At 33.4% G+C, this 21,232-nt stretch overlaps 2 protein-coding genes and 1 non-coding gene across 4 annotated transcripts in view; all 3 read right to left on the reverse strand.

Annotated features, from left to right (window-relative positions):
* Window positions 1-4,740: 4,740 nt before the first annotated feature.
* Window positions 4,741-4,935, reverse strand: LOC127090042 (U2 spliceosomal RNA). The gene has a single exon (XR_007791578.1). It is a non-coding gene; the product is annotated as a U2 spliceosomal RNA (small nuclear RNA).
* A 935-nt stretch (window positions 4,936-5,870) lies between these two features.
* LOC127088184 (probable methyltransferase PMT23) lies at window positions 5,871-8,791 on the reverse strand. The gene is made up of 8 exons (XM_051029103.1): window positions 8,014-8,791; window positions 7,658-7,807; window positions 7,316-7,586; window positions 7,103-7,213; window positions 6,836-7,007; window positions 6,495-6,737; window positions 6,217-6,411; window positions 5,871-6,130 (listed from the first exon to the last, which is right to left on the reverse strand). The coding sequence occupies exons 1-8, from the start codon at window positions 8,524-8,526 to the stop codon at window positions 5,941-5,943; spliced, it is 1,845 nt and encodes a 614-aa protein (XP_050885060.1). The 5' UTR covers window positions 8,527-8,791; the 3' UTR covers window positions 5,871-5,940.
* Window positions 8,792-9,753: 962 nt separating this feature from the next.
* LOC127084005 (eukaryotic translation initiation factor 2 subunit alpha homolog) overlaps window positions 9,754-21,232 on the reverse strand; it is a 99,406-nt gene continuing 87,927 nt past the window's right edge. Inside the window, exons 2-7 of one of the 2 annotated variants that reach the window (XM_051024377.1) lie at window positions 12,484-12,867; window positions 12,337-12,393; window positions 11,841-12,074; window positions 11,633-11,737; window positions 10,223-10,321; window positions 9,754-10,137 (exon numbers count right to left, since the gene is read on the reverse strand). In XM_051024377.1, coding sequence (XP_050880334.1) covers window positions 9,985-10,137; window positions 10,223-10,321; window positions 11,633-11,737; window positions 11,841-12,074; window positions 12,337-12,393; window positions 12,484-12,858 — 1,023 coding nt within the window. In that variant the 5' untranslated portion in view covers window positions 12,859-12,867 and the 3' untranslated portion in view covers window positions 9,754-9,984. Of the gene's footprint in view, window positions 10,138-10,222; window positions 10,322-11,632; window positions 11,738-11,840; window positions 12,075-12,336; window positions 12,394-12,483; window positions 13,016-21,232 lie in introns of those variants that run through there. The other variant, XM_051024376.1, reaches the window with a different exon arrangement.

Genomic DNA, 21,232 nt, shown 5'->3' on the forward strand with positions numbered 1-21,232 from the left:
GAACTCTCATACATATTCATTAAATTTGGAATCATATTATTCTGAGCACTTAGGTGTATATGTTTGGATTGTGATCAATACAAAGAGAAGATCAATTAATATATAATTGAATCAAGAGCTATAACTTTTGTTACAAACTCAAATTTCTGTATACCTTGTTATCCAGGATTGTTGGAAACAAGAGATTGAAAAAGAAATTATTGTTTTCTTTTTCTCTTATGTTGCTTATGTTAGAAGATTGTAGGATAACTCTTGGTAGATGACTTGTACAAAGATCTCATATAGTTGAAAATATATCACAGGGAGTGAGGGGAATCAATATACATCATTGTGTCCTTTACTTTCTTCAGTTATGTTTCAGCATATTAACTTTCATATCAATTCTGAAAAATAACAAAATGAGTGTTAATACTTCAAATCGAGAAAAGTCCAATAAATCTAATTCACCCCCCCCCCCCCCTCTTAGAGATCGTGCATAAACTTAAATAAGCATTAGTAAAACTCCTTATCAAAGGTTCGGTATGAGTGAAGCTCCCGATTATGATTTGAGAATGAGTAAAATTCCTTATCAAAAGGATCGGTTTAGGTGAAGCTTGCTTTCAAAACTGAGCATGAAAAAAAATCTCTCTCAAAAGATAGATTATGGGTTAGTCATCATATTAAAGATTGTGCATGAGTAAAATTCCTTATAGAAAATTATGTCAAATATTTAGTAACTCACCTTAGATTGACGAGGAAGATGATGGAAATGAGATGATTGGTGGTGATAATCATGAGCTTTGTCCTTCTTCTTCCTTCCGACCTTTTCTTCTCGTATTCCTCTTTCTTTCTTCCTTTCCTTTCTTTCTCTTTCTGATAACTCTCTCTTTCATTCTAATCTCTTGCTACTTCTTCTTAAAATAGCTATTGTTGGGGTTCAAATTAAACGGAGAGTTATATTAACTAGTTTGGAAAATATGGACTATATATATATATATATATATATATATATATATATATATATATATATATATATATATATATATATATATATATATATATATATATATATATATATATATATATATATATATATATATATATATATATATATATATATATATATATATATATATATATATATATATATATATATATATATATATATATATATATATCAGTTTTGTTATTAAATAGAGAGGTATATAGGCTAGTTTGGAAAATATAAAATAGCTATTGTTGGGGTTCAAATCCATGACCATTTAAACTAACCCCTCGGGTATTTTTCAACTGATGGATAATATTCTCATTTTCCATGTCACCCTTCGTTGCCTCTACATTGTAACCTAGGTCGAATCCATTTTGCGTCCGATATAACATGTGTTATTTGTAGTAGTGAATTATGGTTAATAGATTAATATTTTCTTGTTTAATCAATTATGAGGACTTTTTACAATGGATAATCGATGAAACTATTATGGTTAATATATTAACAGATTTGTAAAGACTCCAATTGATTAGTGAAAACTTTAATCCGTTAATGATGGTGTAGTTCAAAAACCTTCCAAATTTGGCTTGTCTGATCGATTAACAATTAGGGTTAATCGATTAAGACATTAAAAAGGCTTGTGGTTCTTTTCATTTTTTTATCAAATTCTTTTCATAGAAATAATGGACTTCTTCTTATTTAATTTACACCATAATTTGAATTTGAAATCATTTTTTCTACTTTCTACTAAATTCCTCTTCAAAGTTGCCTTAGTGTAGAGATAGAAAAAATATATTTGATATTTTTATTGTACTTATGTGATGTCTATCGTGTAGTTTATTCAAGAGGTTTTGGTCACTTTTGTAATATCTTTGAAATGAGTCTATGTTTAGTTATTGAGATTATCAAGTAAAAATATTTGTTTGGTTCGTGAGCTCAGCCAAAAAAAAAATATTTTTCATTTTTCAGATTAGCTAGTGAAAATCTCTATTTAGTTCTTGAGTCCAACATGTGAAAAAATATTATTTGGTTATTGAGATTAGCATGTCAAAATCGGTGTTTGGTTCTTGAGCCCAACCGGTGAAAAACTCTGTTTGGTTTGGAAATTAGCCAGTATAAAATCTCTTTTTGGTTTGGAGATTAACTCGTATAAAATATCTTGCTTGATTGGGGATTAGCCAGTGTTAAATCCCTTATTTGGTAGTAATAATACTTGTGGGTATAACCCGTAAACAAAATCATATCTTTATTTCGTGAAATTCTCAAGAGGAAACGCATTGGGACATGAGTAGGCCAAGTGGTCAAGTCAAATCTGTATCAATTTATTGTGCATTTATCTCTTCCCTTTTCCCTCTATCTTTATACTCTTTATTTATTTCAGTGGCATTTCCTTCTCTTAATCTCTCGAATATTCTTCGATTTAAATATTCCACTCTTTAATATGTTTTTGCTTTATAAAACTAACTTAAATTTTTTTACAGTTGAACTTTATTTTTCAATCAACACAATCCCCCCCCCCCCTGTGTTTGGAGTCACTTAGTCAACACGTGACATCAGAGTCTAACCTTTGTTATATGACTAATCATCTTAGATGTAATATGATGGCTTCAAAAACTTATTTTTTTAACAATATAGTTTTCATGAATACACATCTATCATTTGATGGTAACAATATTGTTTTCATGAATACACATCTATCATTTGATGGTAACAATATAGTTTTCATGAATATACATCTATCATTTGATGGTAACAATATAGTTTTCATGAATAAAGTATTTTAACACCTATAAAAAACTATAACATATTACATGAATATACATCTATAAAAAAAACTATATTTTAACACCTTTTAATTTTATTTATAAAAAATTATAACATATTACCACGATTGAGCTAGAAACCGATGGATAAAGTATTTAGAGAACACGACTTTGAATCTCAGGAACTACATTTTATCACCTTTCAAATTTTTTTAAAAGTTTTTTATAACCTATTACCTCATTTTTGCTGGAAATTGAGGGATAAACTATTTTTTTTTATTTAGGACCAATTTGATGAAACAATTAAGTAATGAATCTTTGTCGTCCATTTAAAAGTTAACAATAGTCAAGATATTGTCAACTCATCAATCCACATGAAACATTAGTGATCCACGTGAGACTCTAACTAGCAAATTAAAACATGAATGTCACAACTATCACTTTGTGTAAAGGGTCTTTTGAGGAATCATCATCAGAAATATTTTTTGAGGAATCATCATTAGGAAGAACTTTTTGAAGAATCATCACTAAGAATATCATTCGGAGAATATTTATATCAATATTTCATTCTAACATACGAAAACTTTGTAGCATCGGATAACGAAGCAGTAACAACACATTTATCAACTAAAGATTCATTCAAATATTTATTCAAAGCCTCATCTGAAAATTCATTAGAGGATTCACATGAAGTATCATCTAGAAGATCATCAAAGAAATTAGATGAAGAAGGAGATGTTTGTTTCAAAGCTACTTACAAATAAATATCAAGGCCAAAACGGACCAAGGAAGCTGCAATATCCTCATTTAATCGATTAAATAAATATGGCTAATCATTTAAAGATTAAATGTTCTTAAAATCTAGTGTTGTAAAGACAAAATCAATCGACTAAGAAATCACATCCTCAAGAAAATCTTCATCAAATCTATTCAAAATCATAATTAGTGAAGAATTCAAATCTCCATGAATATTTTATCGATTAACAAGGACTTTTAATCGATTAAAAGGCTAAATTTGGAAAGCTTCTCAAATCAAATATATTTGGATCAAATTCCTCTAATCAATTATGATATTTCTTTTTCAAATTATATTTAAAACACTTTTAGATAAAGTTAAATAAGGTACGCTCTCTTCTCTCTTTCATTCATCCTAGAATTTTCTTTTCGTCTTGTTTGAGTGAGAGTTTATGCTTTTTGTCACTATTATCATCATCTTTGTGGCTTCAATAAGAGCTATTATCGTTGGATATCTTTCATCAAGTATTTACTCTTCAATGGACTTTTCCTCTAGAGCTCAAGAAGAAATTTCAACAATTAGTTCCTCAACTGCAAAGTGTTCAAAATGCATATCTTGTCGTAAAGTTTTTTTAGAGATTTCAGCCTCTACAATTATATTTACCAAGCTTTGCTCAAAGACTTATTTGTCAAGAAACCAAAATCTACCTATCTAGAGAATTTGGAATGTCGTTGTTACCATTTATCTTTGAAGCAAACACGATTAATAACCCACAATCTCGGAAACACGATCACTGACGTGTGTTTCTTGAGAACACGATCAAGAAACTAACCGGAGCTCTGATACCAATTTATTAGTGCGTGAGGAACTTTAAGTGAGGAGAGAGAGAGAGAGAATGAAGAATAAAACGTCTCATCCCATAACAATATCGGGTTTCTATTTTCTACTATAATAGAAGTTTTATCTCCCATGAAATTGCAAATATCCCATAAGAATATCATGTTTCTATTTTCTATTATAATAGAAGTTTTATCTCCCATGAAATTGCAAATTCGCAACATACTAGTCCCACATCTTACAATTTCAAAATTGACAACAAGTGTAAGATTTGTCTGATTTTACTAGTTAATTATAATTTTAGAGATAAAATTTGACTATAGATAAAAAGAACAATAATCTGAATTAAATTAAATAAAGAAATATTAGGTAATTAATTTTAATTGGAGAAAGAGAATTACAATGCAACTAAGTTAAAAAAGATTGGTTTAGATTTGGTGGGGTGCGCCAGCAATTGCTTTAGTGCAACGCAAAAGCGACACGCAAGAGACCCAATAGCAAGCTACTGTGGTGGCCTCTTCCCCTCAAGAAATAAATTTAATATCGTGTGGACCATTGGCCCACATATCAGATATTAAACTGATAAGAACAGATACTACACTTGATCTTAGCCAAAAGGCCGAGAAAGGTATGCTTATTCCCTTAGCTTGCTTCTGTTTTTATTGCATATTTCCTCTGTTTCTTATTTGCCTCCCCGATGTGGGACTTAAACTTGCCTGGCTCCATTTTGAACTTCAACTTACAACAATTTCCTTTTCCCTTATTATATTATTACAAGAAAATGACTTGCTAGTTTCCACAACAAACTTTGAATTTTTGTTACTGACTCTGCTTCACTTGTTCCTATTACCATCCCCTACTGACTGCTTCATATTAGCATCAATTAATGGTCACATAACATTCATTATTACCAAAACGCAAAACTGAATCAACACTTGCTTGGATGTTTTGTTTCGTTATATAACTCATCCACTTCAAATTAACTTAATGTTAATTATATGCTACAATAAAACAACAATCCAGCATCTTATTAACTTAATGTTAATTATATGCTACAATAAAACAACAATCCAGCATCTTATTCTGCACTTTGTTACGATGCAACAGGAGTTGGAATGGACCAATTACAACCACACTCTTTAACAAAATTACTTATACTTGCTTTTCTAAACACTCAAACATGCTAAATTTGCTTTGATAAACACTATTTTTATAACCACCTTTCAATTCAAAATCAACTTTTCTCAATATGCTACACTGTCTTTAGTTAAAAACAGTAGTTGAAAAAAGCCTTTTTTTAACAAGAATAACCGGTTAAGATTCAGATTTAACAAGAATAACTGTATAATTGTGGTCTTGAGCTATATCTCGGAATTAGGCGTAAAACCTCAAAATGCCTACCTTAAATTTCATATGCAGAAAGGTGTTAAAAAAAGCCTTCTTTTTGTTTTGAAAATGTTTAAAAAAGCTATTAAACACTGTTTTTTATTAAAAACAGTTTTATCTTCCACACCTCAACTTTTCTACGGCAAATGTTAGCAGCTACTAGCAATTAACCTCATAATGAATGAGCAACCCAACAACTTTTTATCTAAGAATATGACAAGCAATATTCAATCCTGTTCATCATTCAGTTTCTATGGCTTTGGACGCCAAAAGCTCTTCCTACCAACAAGAAACTGATTTTGATACAATGTTACAGACCAATGAAGTGAATGCAATACTGAACCCAATTTTCTAATTGCTTCCATTGAATCCTGTACCAAAACATATCCATCTGGTCTCAATATGCGATCTATCTCCCCAACCACATCTACAATGTCACATCTGAAAAACATCGAAACAATCTTGTTAGTTACGGTTTATAGTTGTGTTCAGTTATTGGTAGCAACGACTATTCAACTGATAAGTACCTTTGACCAAAGTTTTTGAAGAAAAAGCTCGAATGAAGAAGATCATACGTACGAGGATACGTATTCAAGGATTCACACCAATCATGATAGATTCCTATTAATCCTCTGTCGAATATGACAGTAAGAGTATCCGGCGTATTGACCGGCACTACATTCATCACCCAAATTGGTAGATCAATAAGAGCTGCAGCGAATCTGAAAAGCAACATGATTTGTATCAATTCAAAAAGAAAGAGCACTAGTTAATGATTATAGTAGAAAAGTGTAATATATTCTACCCTCCATAACCAGCATTCATGTCCATTATGTTTCGAACACTTGACCAATTTATAGGAGCTTCCATATAAATGTCTGAAACTATTCTAGACCAGTGTTTAGTATCCTTGTCGAACATGTCACCGGCGTCTGATTCAGAAGATAAGCTAGGAGGTAAACTTGTAAGCCTATTAGGCCACGACGCAGGCCATCTCGCCGCACCATCCACGGGAAGAGGAATAAGGCAACTACTCAATTTGGTATACCTTATAAATATAATGATGTAAGCAATTCAATTAAGTTCGCACTTCGCAGTTTGTAGAAACATACAAGTAACATAAACACAACCAAAATATGCTTATACCATGAAATTTGTTTTATATCGCTACTTTTACATATGGGAGGATTGTTCTTTTTGCGTTTCTTGTAGCAGGAAGATGAGGTCGGCTTCTGGTATATAACAAGTCCGATTCCAGATGAATCGAAAGTCTTCGCCACAACAGTCCAACACATTTCTTTTGTTACTCTCACCATAGCTGCAAAATATACCAAGACAACGACAACATTTAGTATTAGAAAGAGAGACAAATTAATAACTTTTCATGAAGAAGAAGAAGAATGAGAGACAAACCATTCCATACTTTCTGATCTCTTTCATCGTCGCGATAAACTGGTGTAGCTGACCATGCAAAGAAACCACCAGGCCTAAGAATCCTATTGAGTTCGAATAATGGCTTCCCACCTAAAGTAATAAACAAACTTTGTGAACAATTGTTTTTAAAAGATCATGTAATTTATAGAATACGTAAGGTTGTTCATGAGGTGTCGGCTTAGTGATAAGTACCATCGGCATCCCAGTGCACCCTACAACGTGCGCAATGGATCAAATCGAATCCATTATCGGGAAACGTCAACTTTTGTGTTCCGATGACAGAAAGAGTAGCTGGAATGCCTCGTTCCAAAGCGAATTGTATCTGAGCTTCATGTTCATCCTTTGGTGCAAATGACATGGTAATAACATTCTTGTCGAGAAGATAGCCGCCAAAGCTGGCAACTCCACAACCAGCATCAAGCACAACTCTGATATTCTTTCCCCATTGGATTGCTGGTAGTGTCTACCATAAAACAAGACAAGTTTAGGAGAAAATCATAAAGCATGATAAGCATAAATTATGAGAAGCCTTACCTTCTGTATGAAATTAATATAATGGTTAACTCCATCTTTGAATTGAGTACCACCTCCCGGAAATACAAGATATTCACCCGACTTCACCACCCAATTTTGTTCCTTCTTGTATTCAACAAGCTTTGGATGAGGTACATTATTATACCAAATCTATAAACAATCCAAAACCATAAGTACATTTCATAAAGAACACTATGAAAATAGTTTCATTTTATTATCACTGTTGTGTGTGTGATATCTTTGTTAGTGTCAGTTCAGTATAGATCAAGAAACTGAACATACATACAATTTAGTGATCATGATATGAAAACAAAAGATAGAAACCCGAAAGTTTCTTACCAAAGTATCAATCTCACCATGTCCCTACTCTTAGGCCATGCAACCGGGACTTTATACCCTTTGGGAAGAGGTAACAAACAGCGAGAAATAGACTTGGGACAATGCCGTTCCCTGTGCTCCATGTGCCTCCTTGTCCTTAGAGCCTTAATGACTTTCATATTATCCAAACACGGTATATAATCTACCGCGATAACACCATTACAAAGCCTCCACTTTATATTCAGATCAACAGAAAAATTATTCGCGTCAAATGCCTTTTCCCAATGGAGCAGTCCTTCGTGTCGCTTTGGTGGCAGTTCTTGACGATCTTTTGAATCTTGGATTAGTGGAGGTGGAGGTGGAGGGTCATGTTGATGTTGGTCTAGTGGTTGCTGCACTTTGACATCAGGGTAGAAGGCCTTTGGATCAGAGGTTGTGAAGGTGGTGGTGTTGGCGTAGAGGAGGATCATGAACCAAATAAGTAAGGCAGAGAAGGTGAAAATGAATGGATACTTTCTTTCTTTGAGGAGAGATTCAACTAAATTTGACATTCTTGATTTGATTAAAGGACTGAAAATCTTGGGATCTCAGTGAGTTTGTGTTAGTTAGAAAAGGCAGAAGGTTACGGTAATGGGAATTGTTCAAGGTAACACAAATACATTAGATTAAACTATTATGCATGGCTGCCACTATGTTGGAAAATACTCTCATAAGGAGCCATAGCCACCAAAAATATACTCTAATATATTTCATATATTATGTAGATCTTAACTTTTCTGCACTTCTATAATATATTTACTACTACCAATTTCATCCACTTATTCACAATTTATTCAATTGCAAAATATAATTCTTAAGTAATTCAATTCAATCTATTTGATTTTCATCCACTAATTATAAAGTTTTTTTTACATAAATGCTTTATTATTATTTTATTTTATTTTATTTTATAATCTTTTATATATTATTTTTAAAAGGAAAACTTTTATTATTACAAAGTAAGTCATTTTTAAATATTTTTATAAAATAAAAGATTTTTTAACAACCATTTTTTTACAAAAATTGGCTATTGTATCATACTCAAGATAAAATAATAATTAAAAATATGATTTATTGATTAATAACAAAGATTTAATTTATTGATTAATATAATCAAATATAATATTTAAATTTTACTTTAGATTAATAAAAAAACTTTTGGCCAAGTAAAAATATGTTTTAGGCTAATGCATCCCTTCTTCATCTTTATAAATACTTTGAAAATCTAAAATAAAAATTGGTGATAATCTTTAGTAGATTGGTAATAATCTTTTTTCAAGACAATTATCTTTCGAAAAATTGAAGTCATAAGAACTTTAGGTGTTACCTATCTCAATGTAAGATGCGAATTTTAATTATTAAATACATTTTTATATCTTATAAAAGTGTCATAAAATTGATACCTTAATTCCATTTCATATGGCTGTAAGAAAAAACTACATTTCATATAAATCACCCAAACAAATGTATTATACTCGAACGCATGAAAATGTTTTTTTTCCTTCTTTCCAAAAGTATAAAATGACGATTTTTTGGACGGTAATACTGAGACAGTAGATAACAGTGAGATTGCTAGAACATTTTCCAAGTTTGATGGCAACCTTTACACATGGAAATGGTATCAATATGACTCGAACCTCAACCGATTTAATAATCACAAGCTTAGTCATAATATACCATGGACAATTCATAGTAAATTAATTTAAAATATGAAAAGTAAACAATTTATCTGTGGAAAATTAAAATCACAAGAATTGCAGGTGTTATTTGAGTGCACTGTGTTCAACTAATATCTCATCATAAATTGCAAGCAACAAGGGAGGGAGTTATGGTGGCGTTTTGAACCACATACACTCCTAAGTTTGGATTGAACGCCCTCTTCGAGAAATTCCGAGTTTGTATAATACAACCACAATCAAAGAGATCAAAAAGAATACTATAGAACAAAATTAGTAAAGCCTTGCTATTTCTCACTCAGTTATCGCATTACCATTGTCCACATCAACCGCACCCATTCCAGTATCTTCTTCCTCTTCACTGTCTTCATCGCCACTGACCTCTTCGTTGTCTTGGCGTAGCTTAGCCATATGCTCAGCAAGCAGTTTATCATCACGTTCACTCACCTAAATCACAATGCAATGTCAATCCTCATTCCCACCATTCAAAAAATAAAAAAGATAAAGGATATAGAGAGAATGTGACACTCACCGCTCTGGCTGCCTCCTTCACCAGAAGTTTACCCTTGTGTTTTTCTATTGATTCAGTGCAGCAGGTAATGGCATTGTTGAGAACCAATATTCCTTGCTCCTGTCAAGATTGTAACAAGCTATGAATTGCTTAAACAAGGAGAAGTAACATAAAGAAAATTTTACAATACATGTTTAGGAGCGAATTTTTTTAGGACTGTTAAAACAAACTATTTAGAACTGCAGTGAATCAGGAAATGAACCGAACCTATCCTTTATAAACTGAACTTTTGAAACAGCTCACTAGCCGAACTGGATTTATGTATGCACATTTCATTAAACTGAAATGCTAATGACTACAGTTAATATCTCCAACTCAATCCGTCTGTGCACTCATTTGCACTTCTCACTATTCATCTAGAACCTATGAATGGATGCTTCACTCTGTTTTCACTTGCTTGCAAAAAATTTGTTCTTGACCCAAACGACTTCATCATTCCCTCAGGTAAGCTTTTTTAATCTATCCCTGATATAAACCTCAACACAGCATTTAATAGTGAGTTATGAAAGCTGGCCATTCAAGGTTGGCCACAACTCAAATAGCATAGCTAGCTAGTGATTGAACTAAGTATGTAGAATACTAGTAGTAAATCGGATTTATTCCCAAAGTGCAGTCCCAATCCCAATGAGTTTCTTCTCAAGAGCATTAATTAGTTGTAGGAAGATCATTAGTTTTCCTTGATACTGTATAACTTGCTGATACAATTACTGCTATGCTAGGTTCTAAATGACAAAATATGAGTTCAGTTGTTGTTTTTTTTGCAGTGTGCTGGGAACCAAGGTGAGTCTAAAAGCTTAGTTGGAGTCGTAGGTGTTAATCTTGTGAACTAGTTTTTGAACTCTTAAGCAAATGACCCTAGGCTGCAATATCATATCATTATTCAACCTATTTAATTAGGCTTGAGTCTATGTATCCTTACTTTATTTAAAACCCATAAACTTCAACAAGAACATCTAAAACTATATTTTGAATCAAAGAAACAGCTTGGTTCATAGTAGATGTTAAATTCATACACAGAAAAAATTTGGTTGAAACCAGAAGGTTATGTTTTTTAAGCCAGTTGCGCATGGTTTGTTTCAGTTCAGGATAACCGGATAAACCAGAATCGGTTTGATTCACCTTTTTGCAGTCAACAAAAGGTTTAGGTAGTCAACATTACAATGGCTTTTATGGCAATCATAATAGGGAAAAACAACAGCTGACCTAGTTTTACAATGAAAATACCCCCACAATCCAATCCAATAACACAAACATCCCTAGAAAATTCATAGATCTATAAACATAATCTTGATAGCCTCAAAATCCAAATGTGCAGTAAACTCAGTCCAAAAGCAATTATGAAAGCAAAGTTTAAATGAACATTGCACCAACCTTGTCAAGAGTCTGAGTGGTAAGCACATAAAGTGGGGGAGCAACAAGTTTAATTTTCACAGGACAGTCCTCATTTCCAGCAGCTTCAGCCTTCCGCATTGCCTCCTGCAAAACCAAATAATTATAAAGCATGATAAAACGCTAAAAGATAAGCAATAGCCAATAACTCAAATGAAAATAACAACCGCATAACATAAATGATTAAGACCTTAATGTGAATAACTCCATCAAACTGAAAACATTTCATTTCAATATCCGCCCTGATTTTCAATGGCTGAGGAGTCATTCGTCTTCGAATGTTCTTCACTAGAGAATCCTTCACTTCTTCAGAAACAGCAGGTACCACCTTGGTCACCTCTTGTCCATCAGGACCAACTTCCTTAATTTCCCGCATAAGACTGCTCAAAACTGTATCAGGATCAGTCACAACTATTTTGAACGCCTGCATCAAACAAAGTCCATGAGATAAAGTTCTCATTGTATAGACTCATTCAAGGTTATATTCCAATATAAGCAATTTTGATAGAGCTTAGGAAAGCTTATAGAAAAAACTTATGGCATGTCCTAGCTTATTTCATAAGCTCTCTAGGATAGCTTATTAAAAAAGATTAACTTAATTTCAATTTATGCTATCAAAATGCAGTAGCTTATACACAGACACTTGTAATCAAGGAACCATGAAAGAGTGTGATGAAAATGTTTACCTCAAAGGCATGTCCATATTTGCGGTACAAAGGCCAAGCAATGTGAATATAAAGGTCCTACAAAAACCCAATATATATCCAATCAACAGAATCAAAATACAAGCAAAAAAATATAAGAAAAAAAATTAGGGGTTTTATTAGGGTTACCTCTAAATCGAGGTTCAAGGTTTCAGCAACATGACGCATAATAGAGTGAACAAGTTTACTCTTATTATACCTTTCTTCACAAGCTTGAATATCTTCTTCAGAAACCCTACGTTTACTGAGATCGATGTAACCCTTTTCCTTATCAACACGAAGAACCATCACCGGTTCAATTCTACCCACCTTGATGAGACTACTGACACTACGAATTCGACGGCGAGAGAGTTCAGAGAACAGAATCATACCCTCGATGTTGTTGTATTCGAGGAGTGAAACGTAAGCACCCATGTCGGCTATGTTCTTGACCTGTATCATCACTGCCATGTCTACTTCTGGGTACCGTGCCTCGTACATGCGACATTCCAAATTCGGAGCCATTGATGTTAGGTTTTTGCTCTGTGTTTTCTTCTGTGAATCGCAGAGGATAACTGGTTTTGATTTTGTTTCTGTTTGGTGATGAATTGAAGTGTGAAATGAGGGTTTAGTTGGTTTTTCAGAGTGTGGCGAAGGAGGATATAGTGATGATAGAAATGGGTTATTGGTTTGGCTTGATGTTGTTGGGCTCTTATATGCATGTTAGGCCCAAAATAATGGTATAGCTCCGGATTAGATTTTTCCTATATCCAAACATTTATCTCTCAAGATTTGACTAAAATGTATATGTATAAATACTTTATTTGTTTTAAATTTTAACTTTTTTTCCTTCTTTTATTTTGATGTCTTCCAAGTCGGTAATACAGCTAAAAAATTGTTACATATCAGAACTCTTCAATCCAAATTATTCGGTCCACAGATATAAAATTGAAAGTATTTCTCTTTAGTTATTTGATATAAAAAAAGTCACTAGAAATTTTACCTCAAAGTTATTTGATACATACATTGTAACATCGGAAGTTTTGAGAGCAAGTTCTATGATATTATGATTCAAAATTACTCTTCGGAGAACTTACATACAAGTTATTCAGTGGAAAAAAAATAAACTATCAGATCACTTACCTCATAGTTATCTAAGGCGGCCAAATTTTTAGCCATCGATTATCTTTGATAATAGACATCCGGTTTGAATAATTTCTATAAATTTTATTAATGTGGTTTTTTTTCAATGGCGCAAACTCGAGAACGTGACGGTTGGATCCCAGTATGTGCATGTGTATGACGGACGCTCGAAAGGTGATGGATGGCGAGGATGAGCATTGTCATACCCCAAAATTCACCATACCCTTCACAATGATCATCTAGATCACTAATCCTAATCATTTGCATATCCTAATAAGCATTCATCTCATCTACATATTCATGCATCATAGTATATTCCATTTTCATTAAGAAACACAAAATCATGGATTCAAGGGTCTTGATCACACAAAACATTGAAGAGTGGTTGAGTCCTAAGATAGGGGTCTTCCATGGCATGTTTGGATTGGTGAACCCTCTATTTGGGTTATCTTTACCGTGGAGCATAATGAAAACCCTAATTCTTTGGTGTTGGGTGTAAGCATCATCAAGGTCATTCAATCCTTAAAACAATAATTTACAGTTATGGCCTTATCATTCATTTATGTGTGCATCTAAGTTTGAGGTACATCTGATTCATCTGGTCCATTATGGTTGGTTCATGTGTTTGGAAGATTCATGGTCATATTTCATTGATTAAGGATTTATCGCATCTCGAAAAATACGATTCCTCGCGATGGTCGCGGAAAAAATTGTGTTCGAACAGAGTCGCCACCGAACTTTATTTATCCCAATGAAGGGATAGGAAAATATCGATAAAACCTTTAGGAAATGGAATAATGGTCATCGCAACCATATTCGGGTTCGGGAGTGGATTACGTAAGGGGAAGGTATTAGCACCCCTTACGTCCGTTGTACTCAACGGGAACCTTTTAGTTATAATGTGTATTTCGAGTGTTAATTTATATTTGTTTGTTATCTTTGGGGTTATAAATATTGAGAATAGAAATGGATGAGAACCTCGGAAAGGAGAAAGGGGAGGTTTTTTTTTAGTGTGCTCGCGAAGATACAGCAATCTCCTGCCTACGTATCCTTATGGTATAATAAGGAAATCAGAGCAATCGTAGTTCGGGGAACTACGGTTGGTTGGTGTTTTTTAATGAACGACTGTTTAGATCGCATCCTAAAGGCTAAACGTTGGCTTGTCTACTCTCGGCGGAGGCTTAAGCATTAGTTTGTTTTGCGCATCAGAAAGGATTAAATAGTGTTCTTTTTTAAAAGAGTTTTGATCACACGAGGGTGACAAGTTGAATTAATATGTTGGATGTTTTGATTGGTTGAGATGTTTTTGGTTGGATGACGATTACTCGGATAGTCGAGTAAGACAACTCGTATCCTAACAGTCGGGAAAGGGAATAGAAGACTCTAGACCACTTTCTTTTTCATCCTTAATTATAGAAAGGATTTGATAATAATTAAGGTGTTTTAAATGGATGACGAATACTCGGATGATCGAGTAAGACAACTCGTATCCTAATAATCGGGAAAGAGAATAGAAGACTCTAGACCACTTTCTGTTTCATTTGAATATTTATGAAAATAAGGTTGTATATGGTTGATGTTTTTTTAGAATAAACGATAAGTGCTCGAATGGCTAAGTAAGACAACTTATATCCAAGCATTTGAGAAGAGGAGTTGAAAACTCAAGACCATCTCCCTTTTCGTACAGTTTGTTATGAAAATGATTTGATTAAGTTGTATGTTTGTAAAAAATGACAACTGTTCGACTGACCGAGTAAGAGAACTCATAATCAAACAATTGGGGAGTGAAGTTGAAAACTCAAAATCAATTCCCTTTTCATTTGGCTTACTGTGAAAAATATTTGGATTTAATCGGGGTTTGGAAGTTTGTAGAAGAACGACAATCATTTAACTTACGGTATAAGTTGGTGGAAAATGACAATTGTTCGAATGACCGAGTAAGAGAACTCGTATCCAAACAATTGAGGAGAGAAGTTGAAGACTCAAAGTCATCTCCTTTTTCATTTCGTTATTATGAAATAGTTTGATTTGTTTTGGTTTAGAAGTTTGTAAAGGAACGACAATTATTGGCTAACCAAGTAAAAGAAATTGTATTCAAATAGTCGAGGAGAAAAAATTGAAGACTCAAAGTTATCTCCCTTTTCATTTCTTATTATTGTAAGAATGTTTTGATTTGCTTAAGTGGATTAGACATGACGACTATTTGACTAACCGAGTAAGAAAACTCGTATTCAAATAATCGAGGAGAGGAGTTGAAAACTCAAAACCATCCCCCCTTTTCATTTCCAAATAAAATGGTATTTAATTGTGATCAAGTATTTTCACTTAATTTTAATAAAGATTACTTCATGTTGGATCGAGGTTTTAAATTTGTGAATAAATTGAAGTGATTTTTGTAAATGAGTGTGAAATTGTGATAATATGAGAAAACGACCCATTCGTAATTATCGAAAACTTTTTTTAGGTTTAAATCGATTAATTAAGTTAATTGAAATTAATTACCAAAATTATTCAATTAAATCAAATAATCAAGTTGATTAAAATTAAATAATTTAATTAATTTTAATTATAATTAGAAGGGATTAATCGCAATTAACTAATTAATCAAAATTTAACTAATTAATTAATTCTAATTATAATTAGAAGAGATTAATCGCAATTAACTAATTAATCAAAATTTAACTAATTAATTAATTCTAATTATAATTAGAAGAGATTAATCGCAATTAATTAATTAACCAAAATTTAACTAATTAATTAATTTTAATACTAATTAACCAATTCCACGGATTTCAATTTATGTGCAGTGTGTACATCATGTTATCCTGTTAAAAGAAAATCTAGGCTACCATAATTACATCATGTTATCCTGTTAAAAGAAAATCTAGGCTACCACAATTATATCATGTATCGAATGATTACCGCAAGCAACCGTAATATTCCAAAAGGCATGGCTAAATGAGACCCTGTAGCAATCATACCATTAATGTGTGCAGCAAAACACAGGTTGAACACAATATTTCACAAGAAATTAAATACTACCATTACAATTGATTACCTAATAACATAGTCACAATTTAATATTCAAAACTGACCAAATTTGTATAAACAAACAGGCGACGTTCATAACCAATGCTAATTAAGGAATTCAAAATGAAAGAAGAAGAAAGGGGATTATGTTTAATACGCAGGTAAAAACATTTGTCGGTTACGCAACCAACAGGAAGTAACAGCTTCCTACCCAAATCAAATACAAATTATCCCGTAAGAAAATAGAATTTTGGTTCAGAATTTACCGAATACGGAAATGCAAAGTTGAGTTCAGTGATGCCCACAACTTGGTGTCCCCACAATGTCTACCGAACCGGTGCATTCGCAGTAACCTATTAAACAATCCAAATCTTGGAAAAACAATGAAAACATAAACAGCAATTTAAAATCAGAATTCCAACAAATTCTATGACAGAGCGTGTATGAACACATATATTTTTTCTCCTTCTTAACCACAAAGTCTCTTGTACCCTTCCTGCTTATTCAAAACGGAAAAAGGGGATAGCATGATGTTGGTTTGCCTCATTTCCTAAATCAACTCAAAGACATTACAACAACAACACAAACCACCTAAAAATCAATTTCTCGTCTTTCCGGTTGTTAACAGCTTTTCAAGAATTAGATCCGGTGGATTCTGCGTGTTCACGGAAAGTTTGGAGAAAACAAACAATTCGGTGAGAGGTTTTTTAGTGGCACAGAGGCCGGAGAGTTGAGGAAGGCGGTTTGAAGTCGTAAGCTTGGACGAAGGAAAAATGTCGGCGGTTGAGATGGCGGAGGTTGTCGTCGGATGTTGGAGAGGTCGCCGGAAGTTGAAATGGAGGGTCGTTGTGTGGAGATTTCCGGCGGATGTTGGTGATGGTTGAGGAGCGGTAACGGTGAGTGGAGGGTGTTACGGTGAGCGGCGAAAGGAGGTGTTTGGTTTGTGAAGGAAGGGTGATGCGGTGTTGGCGGTGGTGTTTTTTTCTTTTTACAGAGAGAGTATATATTGAAATGGGTGACAATTTGGGAAAAGGAAAAAGTCCTTTTTTTAAGTTTGTTTTGGTTTTCCTTTTTTATCAGCAGAGAGAGGAGAGAGGCACGTGAGGGATGTGAGGTAACGTGGAAAGGTGAGTGAATCAGTCTGAGGGAGGAAACGTGTTAATGTGAGGTGAGTGAGACGTTGGAGAGTGTAGGTAGGTGGCGTGTCAAGAAAGAGTCTGAGTGTGGGTGACGTGTTAGAAAAAGAGGAAAAGGTTTTCTTTTAACTTTATTTTACTTTTCTTTTTAAAAGAAAATTCATTAAAAAATCTTAGGGATTAATTTAATTTAGAAAATGATAATAATAAAACAAATCTCTAATTTGGAAATTAAAACAAAGAAATAACAGGATTGAATATAAATAGAAGTCGGATGTGAATTTGCTCGAAAAATTAAACCAGACATACTAAAATGATCAGCACAAAATATACTTATTGAAAAAATACAGCGTTTATTCAAATTCTGAAATAAATTTTCACCGGTTAAAAGACTCAGGCGGGTCAAAATGCAACCGAAACAGTCGCTGAAAAATATAACAGGCATACCAGTTTAAACTACATGAACCGTAGGTTAATAATACTGGTGTCTCTAATTTTTATTCTGAAACTTTTTACCCGCTGATTTTACATGTTCTTGAGAAATGATTTAACCAGTTTGTCTGTATTTTCAATAAATTTATTCTGACTGATATTTTAGGTTTTATTCATGATGAAATGCATGGCATGCTGTGCATATGATGCAAATTAAAAATGGAATCGATTTTACAAAAAATTAAATATGCCCGGACAAAATTGGGGTATGACAGCTGCCCCTATTTCATTATCTTGAACTAGAAGGTAAGAATGACAACAGTCTTCATACATTCGTAGTGGAAGATAATTAAATATGAAAAGACCCAAATTTTGTCTTTTTGAAATGCAAGGAAGAAATGCAGAAAGAAAATGCAGTGAGAAATATAGTAAGAAAAGTTATCAAAAGGTAAAACGAGACAGCCAAGACTTTCTGGGAAACGTCAGAACAGTATCTTGGACATCACAGTCAAGATATGTTAGTAATGGAGTGACTTCCCTAGCTAAATCTCAAGATTTTTCAGGATGCTAGAGCAGTATAAAGAAAATCTGGCATGCGACTCTTCATATTGATGGAGCAGCATCTCAACAGTAAAAGTGAGATTCTCTGTATCGAGTCGAAGCAGCATCTTATATGATAGAATTAAGATGTTCCAGCAAGGGAAAGATACCTTAATTGAATCTAAGACTCTCCGAGGATATTAGAGCAGTATCTCTAAAAAAATATGAAATGAGACTCTTCATATTGATGAAGCAGCATCTCAAATAGTAAAAATGAGATTCTCTGTATCGAGTCGAAGCAGTATCTTATATGATAGAATTAAAATATTCCAGCAAGGGAAAAATACTTTAATTGAATCTAAGACTCTCCGAGGATATTAGAGCAGTATCTCTAAAAAATCTGAAAATGAGACTCTTCATATTGATGAAGCAGCATCTCAAACAGTAAAAAATGAGATTCTATATATCGAGTCGAAGCAGCATCTTATACGATAGAATTAAGATATTCCAACAAGGGAAAAATACCTTAATTGAATCTAAGACTCTCCGAGGATTTTAGAGCAGTATCTCTAAAAAATCTGATATGAGACTCTTCATATTGATGAAGCAGCATCTCAAACAGTAAAAGTGAGATTCTCTGTATCGGGTCGAAACAGCATCTTATATGATAGAATTAAGATATTCCAGCAAGGGAAAAATACCTTAATTGAATCTAAGACTCTCCGAGGATATTAGAGCAGTATCTCTAAAAAAATCTGAAATGAGACTCTTCATATTGATGAAGCAGCATCTCAAACAGTAAAAGTGAGATTCTCTGTATCGAGTCGAAGCAGCATCTTATATGATAGAATTAAGATATTCCAAACAAGGGAATGATACCTTAATTGAATCTAAGACTCCCCGAGGATACTTAGAGCAGTATCTCTAAAAAAATCTGAAATGAGACTCTTCATATTGATGAAGCAATATCTCAAACAGTAAAAATGAGATTCTCTGTATCGAGTCGAAGCAACATCTTATATGATAGAATTATGATATTCCAGCAAGGGAAAAATACCTTAATTGAATCTAAGACTCTCCGAGGATATTAGAGCAGTGTCTCTAAAAAAATCTGAAATGAGACTCTTCATATTGATGAAGCAGCATCTCAAATAGTAAAAGTGAGATTCTCTGTATCGAGTCGAAGCAGTATCTTATATGATAGAATTAAAATATTCCAGAAAGGGAAAAATACTTTAATTGAATCTAAGACTCCCCGAGGATACTTAGAGCAGTATCTCTAAAAAAATCTGAAATGAGACTCTTCATATTGATGAAGCAGTATCTCAAACAGTAAAAATGAGATTCTCTGTATCGAGTCGAAGCAGCATCTTATATGACAGAATTAAGATATTCCAAACAAGGGAATGATACCTTAATTGAATCTAAGACTCTCCGAGGATACTTAGAGCAGTATCTCTAGAAAACAAATGAGATTCTTCAAATTGATGAAGTAGTATCTCAAACAGAGAAATGAGATTCTTCAGATAAATGAAGCAGTATCTCAAATATTCGTCTGTTGGGGGAATTATTTTCAAAAGACTCCTTTTGAGGGAGATTTACTAGAAATGCTCTGCAGGGGAAAAAGCTCATAAGAGACTATTTAGGGTAACCTCTGCTTGGGGAGCGATGATTGTAAAGAAAATTCCTGGAAATATCATTATTAATCGTAAAGTCGAAAAAATGATTTACTGAGATATAATCCCACGAGCATATGCAAGGTAATAACTTCATTTAGAATGAGGAATGTCTAAGATATACATGAAGGACCTTGGATCCTGACATTTTATATTTGATTTTTGTATGATGTCCCACTTTTGGTGGGAGTACCATGCATGGGATGATGCATGAGACGTATGCAGTATGCAATTGCTGGGGATATTTGAGATGTGCATGTATGAATGCAAATGATTTTTATTTTGTTGAAATTCCCATTTTGTGGGAGTGTTATGCATGAGTATGCTGATGATTGATATGACTGTGTTTTTTTTAATTTTCTGTTTGGTAGGAAAAACATGTATGGATGATTCGTGTGATGCATGTGGGAATGCAACTAGGTAATTGGATGTTCTTGTAGGGTTTAATTCTTGATTGCCAATGAGGTTGGACTTTAAATGGGAATTGCCAGATGAGAATTGGTGAAGGAGACCGAACTGCCAAATGAGGACAGCACCTGAAGGATATGATACCAGACGCGAACTGGTGAAAATAATTGAAATGTCAGATGGGACTGAATTTGTTTTTGTTTGTCAGACAGGAATTGATTTTTAAAGTAGGATACCAGACGAGAACTGGTGAAAATAATTGACTACCAGATGAGAACTGGTATCGAAATATGTGACCTACCAGATGAGGACTGGTATTAAGAGATAATTTACCAGACGAGAACTGGTATTTGACAAATGATTTGTCGTACAAGAACTGATTTTTGGTATAGTTGCAGACGGGAACTGGACTTTGGAATAAGTTGCCAGATGAGAACTGGTTTTTTTTTAAAAAGGTTTTCCAGACGGGAACTGGGCTTTGAAATAAATTACCAGACGAGAGCTGGACTTTAAAATGGCCAAGCGATGTTGAGC

This window comes from Lathyrus oleraceus, chromosome 5 (genome assembly GCF_024323335.1).
Source record: "Lathyrus oleraceus cultivar Zhongwan6 chromosome 5, CAAS_Psat_ZW6_1.0, whole genome shotgun sequence".
NCBI lineage: Eukaryota > Viridiplantae > Streptophyta > Magnoliopsida > Fabales > Fabaceae > Lathyrus > Lathyrus oleraceus.

Coding starts and splice junctions, on each gene's coding strand:
- LOC127088184 (XM_051029103.1), bottom strand. CDS start 8,526: ATGTCAAATTTAGTTGAATCTCTCCTCAAAGAAAGAAAGTATCCATTC. Junction 7,214..7,315: donor GGTGCACTGGGATGCCGATG/GTACTTATCACT, acceptor TTATTACTTTAG/GTGGGAAGCCATTATTCGAA. Junction 6,738..6,835: donor GATATAAAACAAATTTCATG/GTATAAGCATAT, acceptor TATATTTATAAG/GTATACCAAATTGAGTAGTT.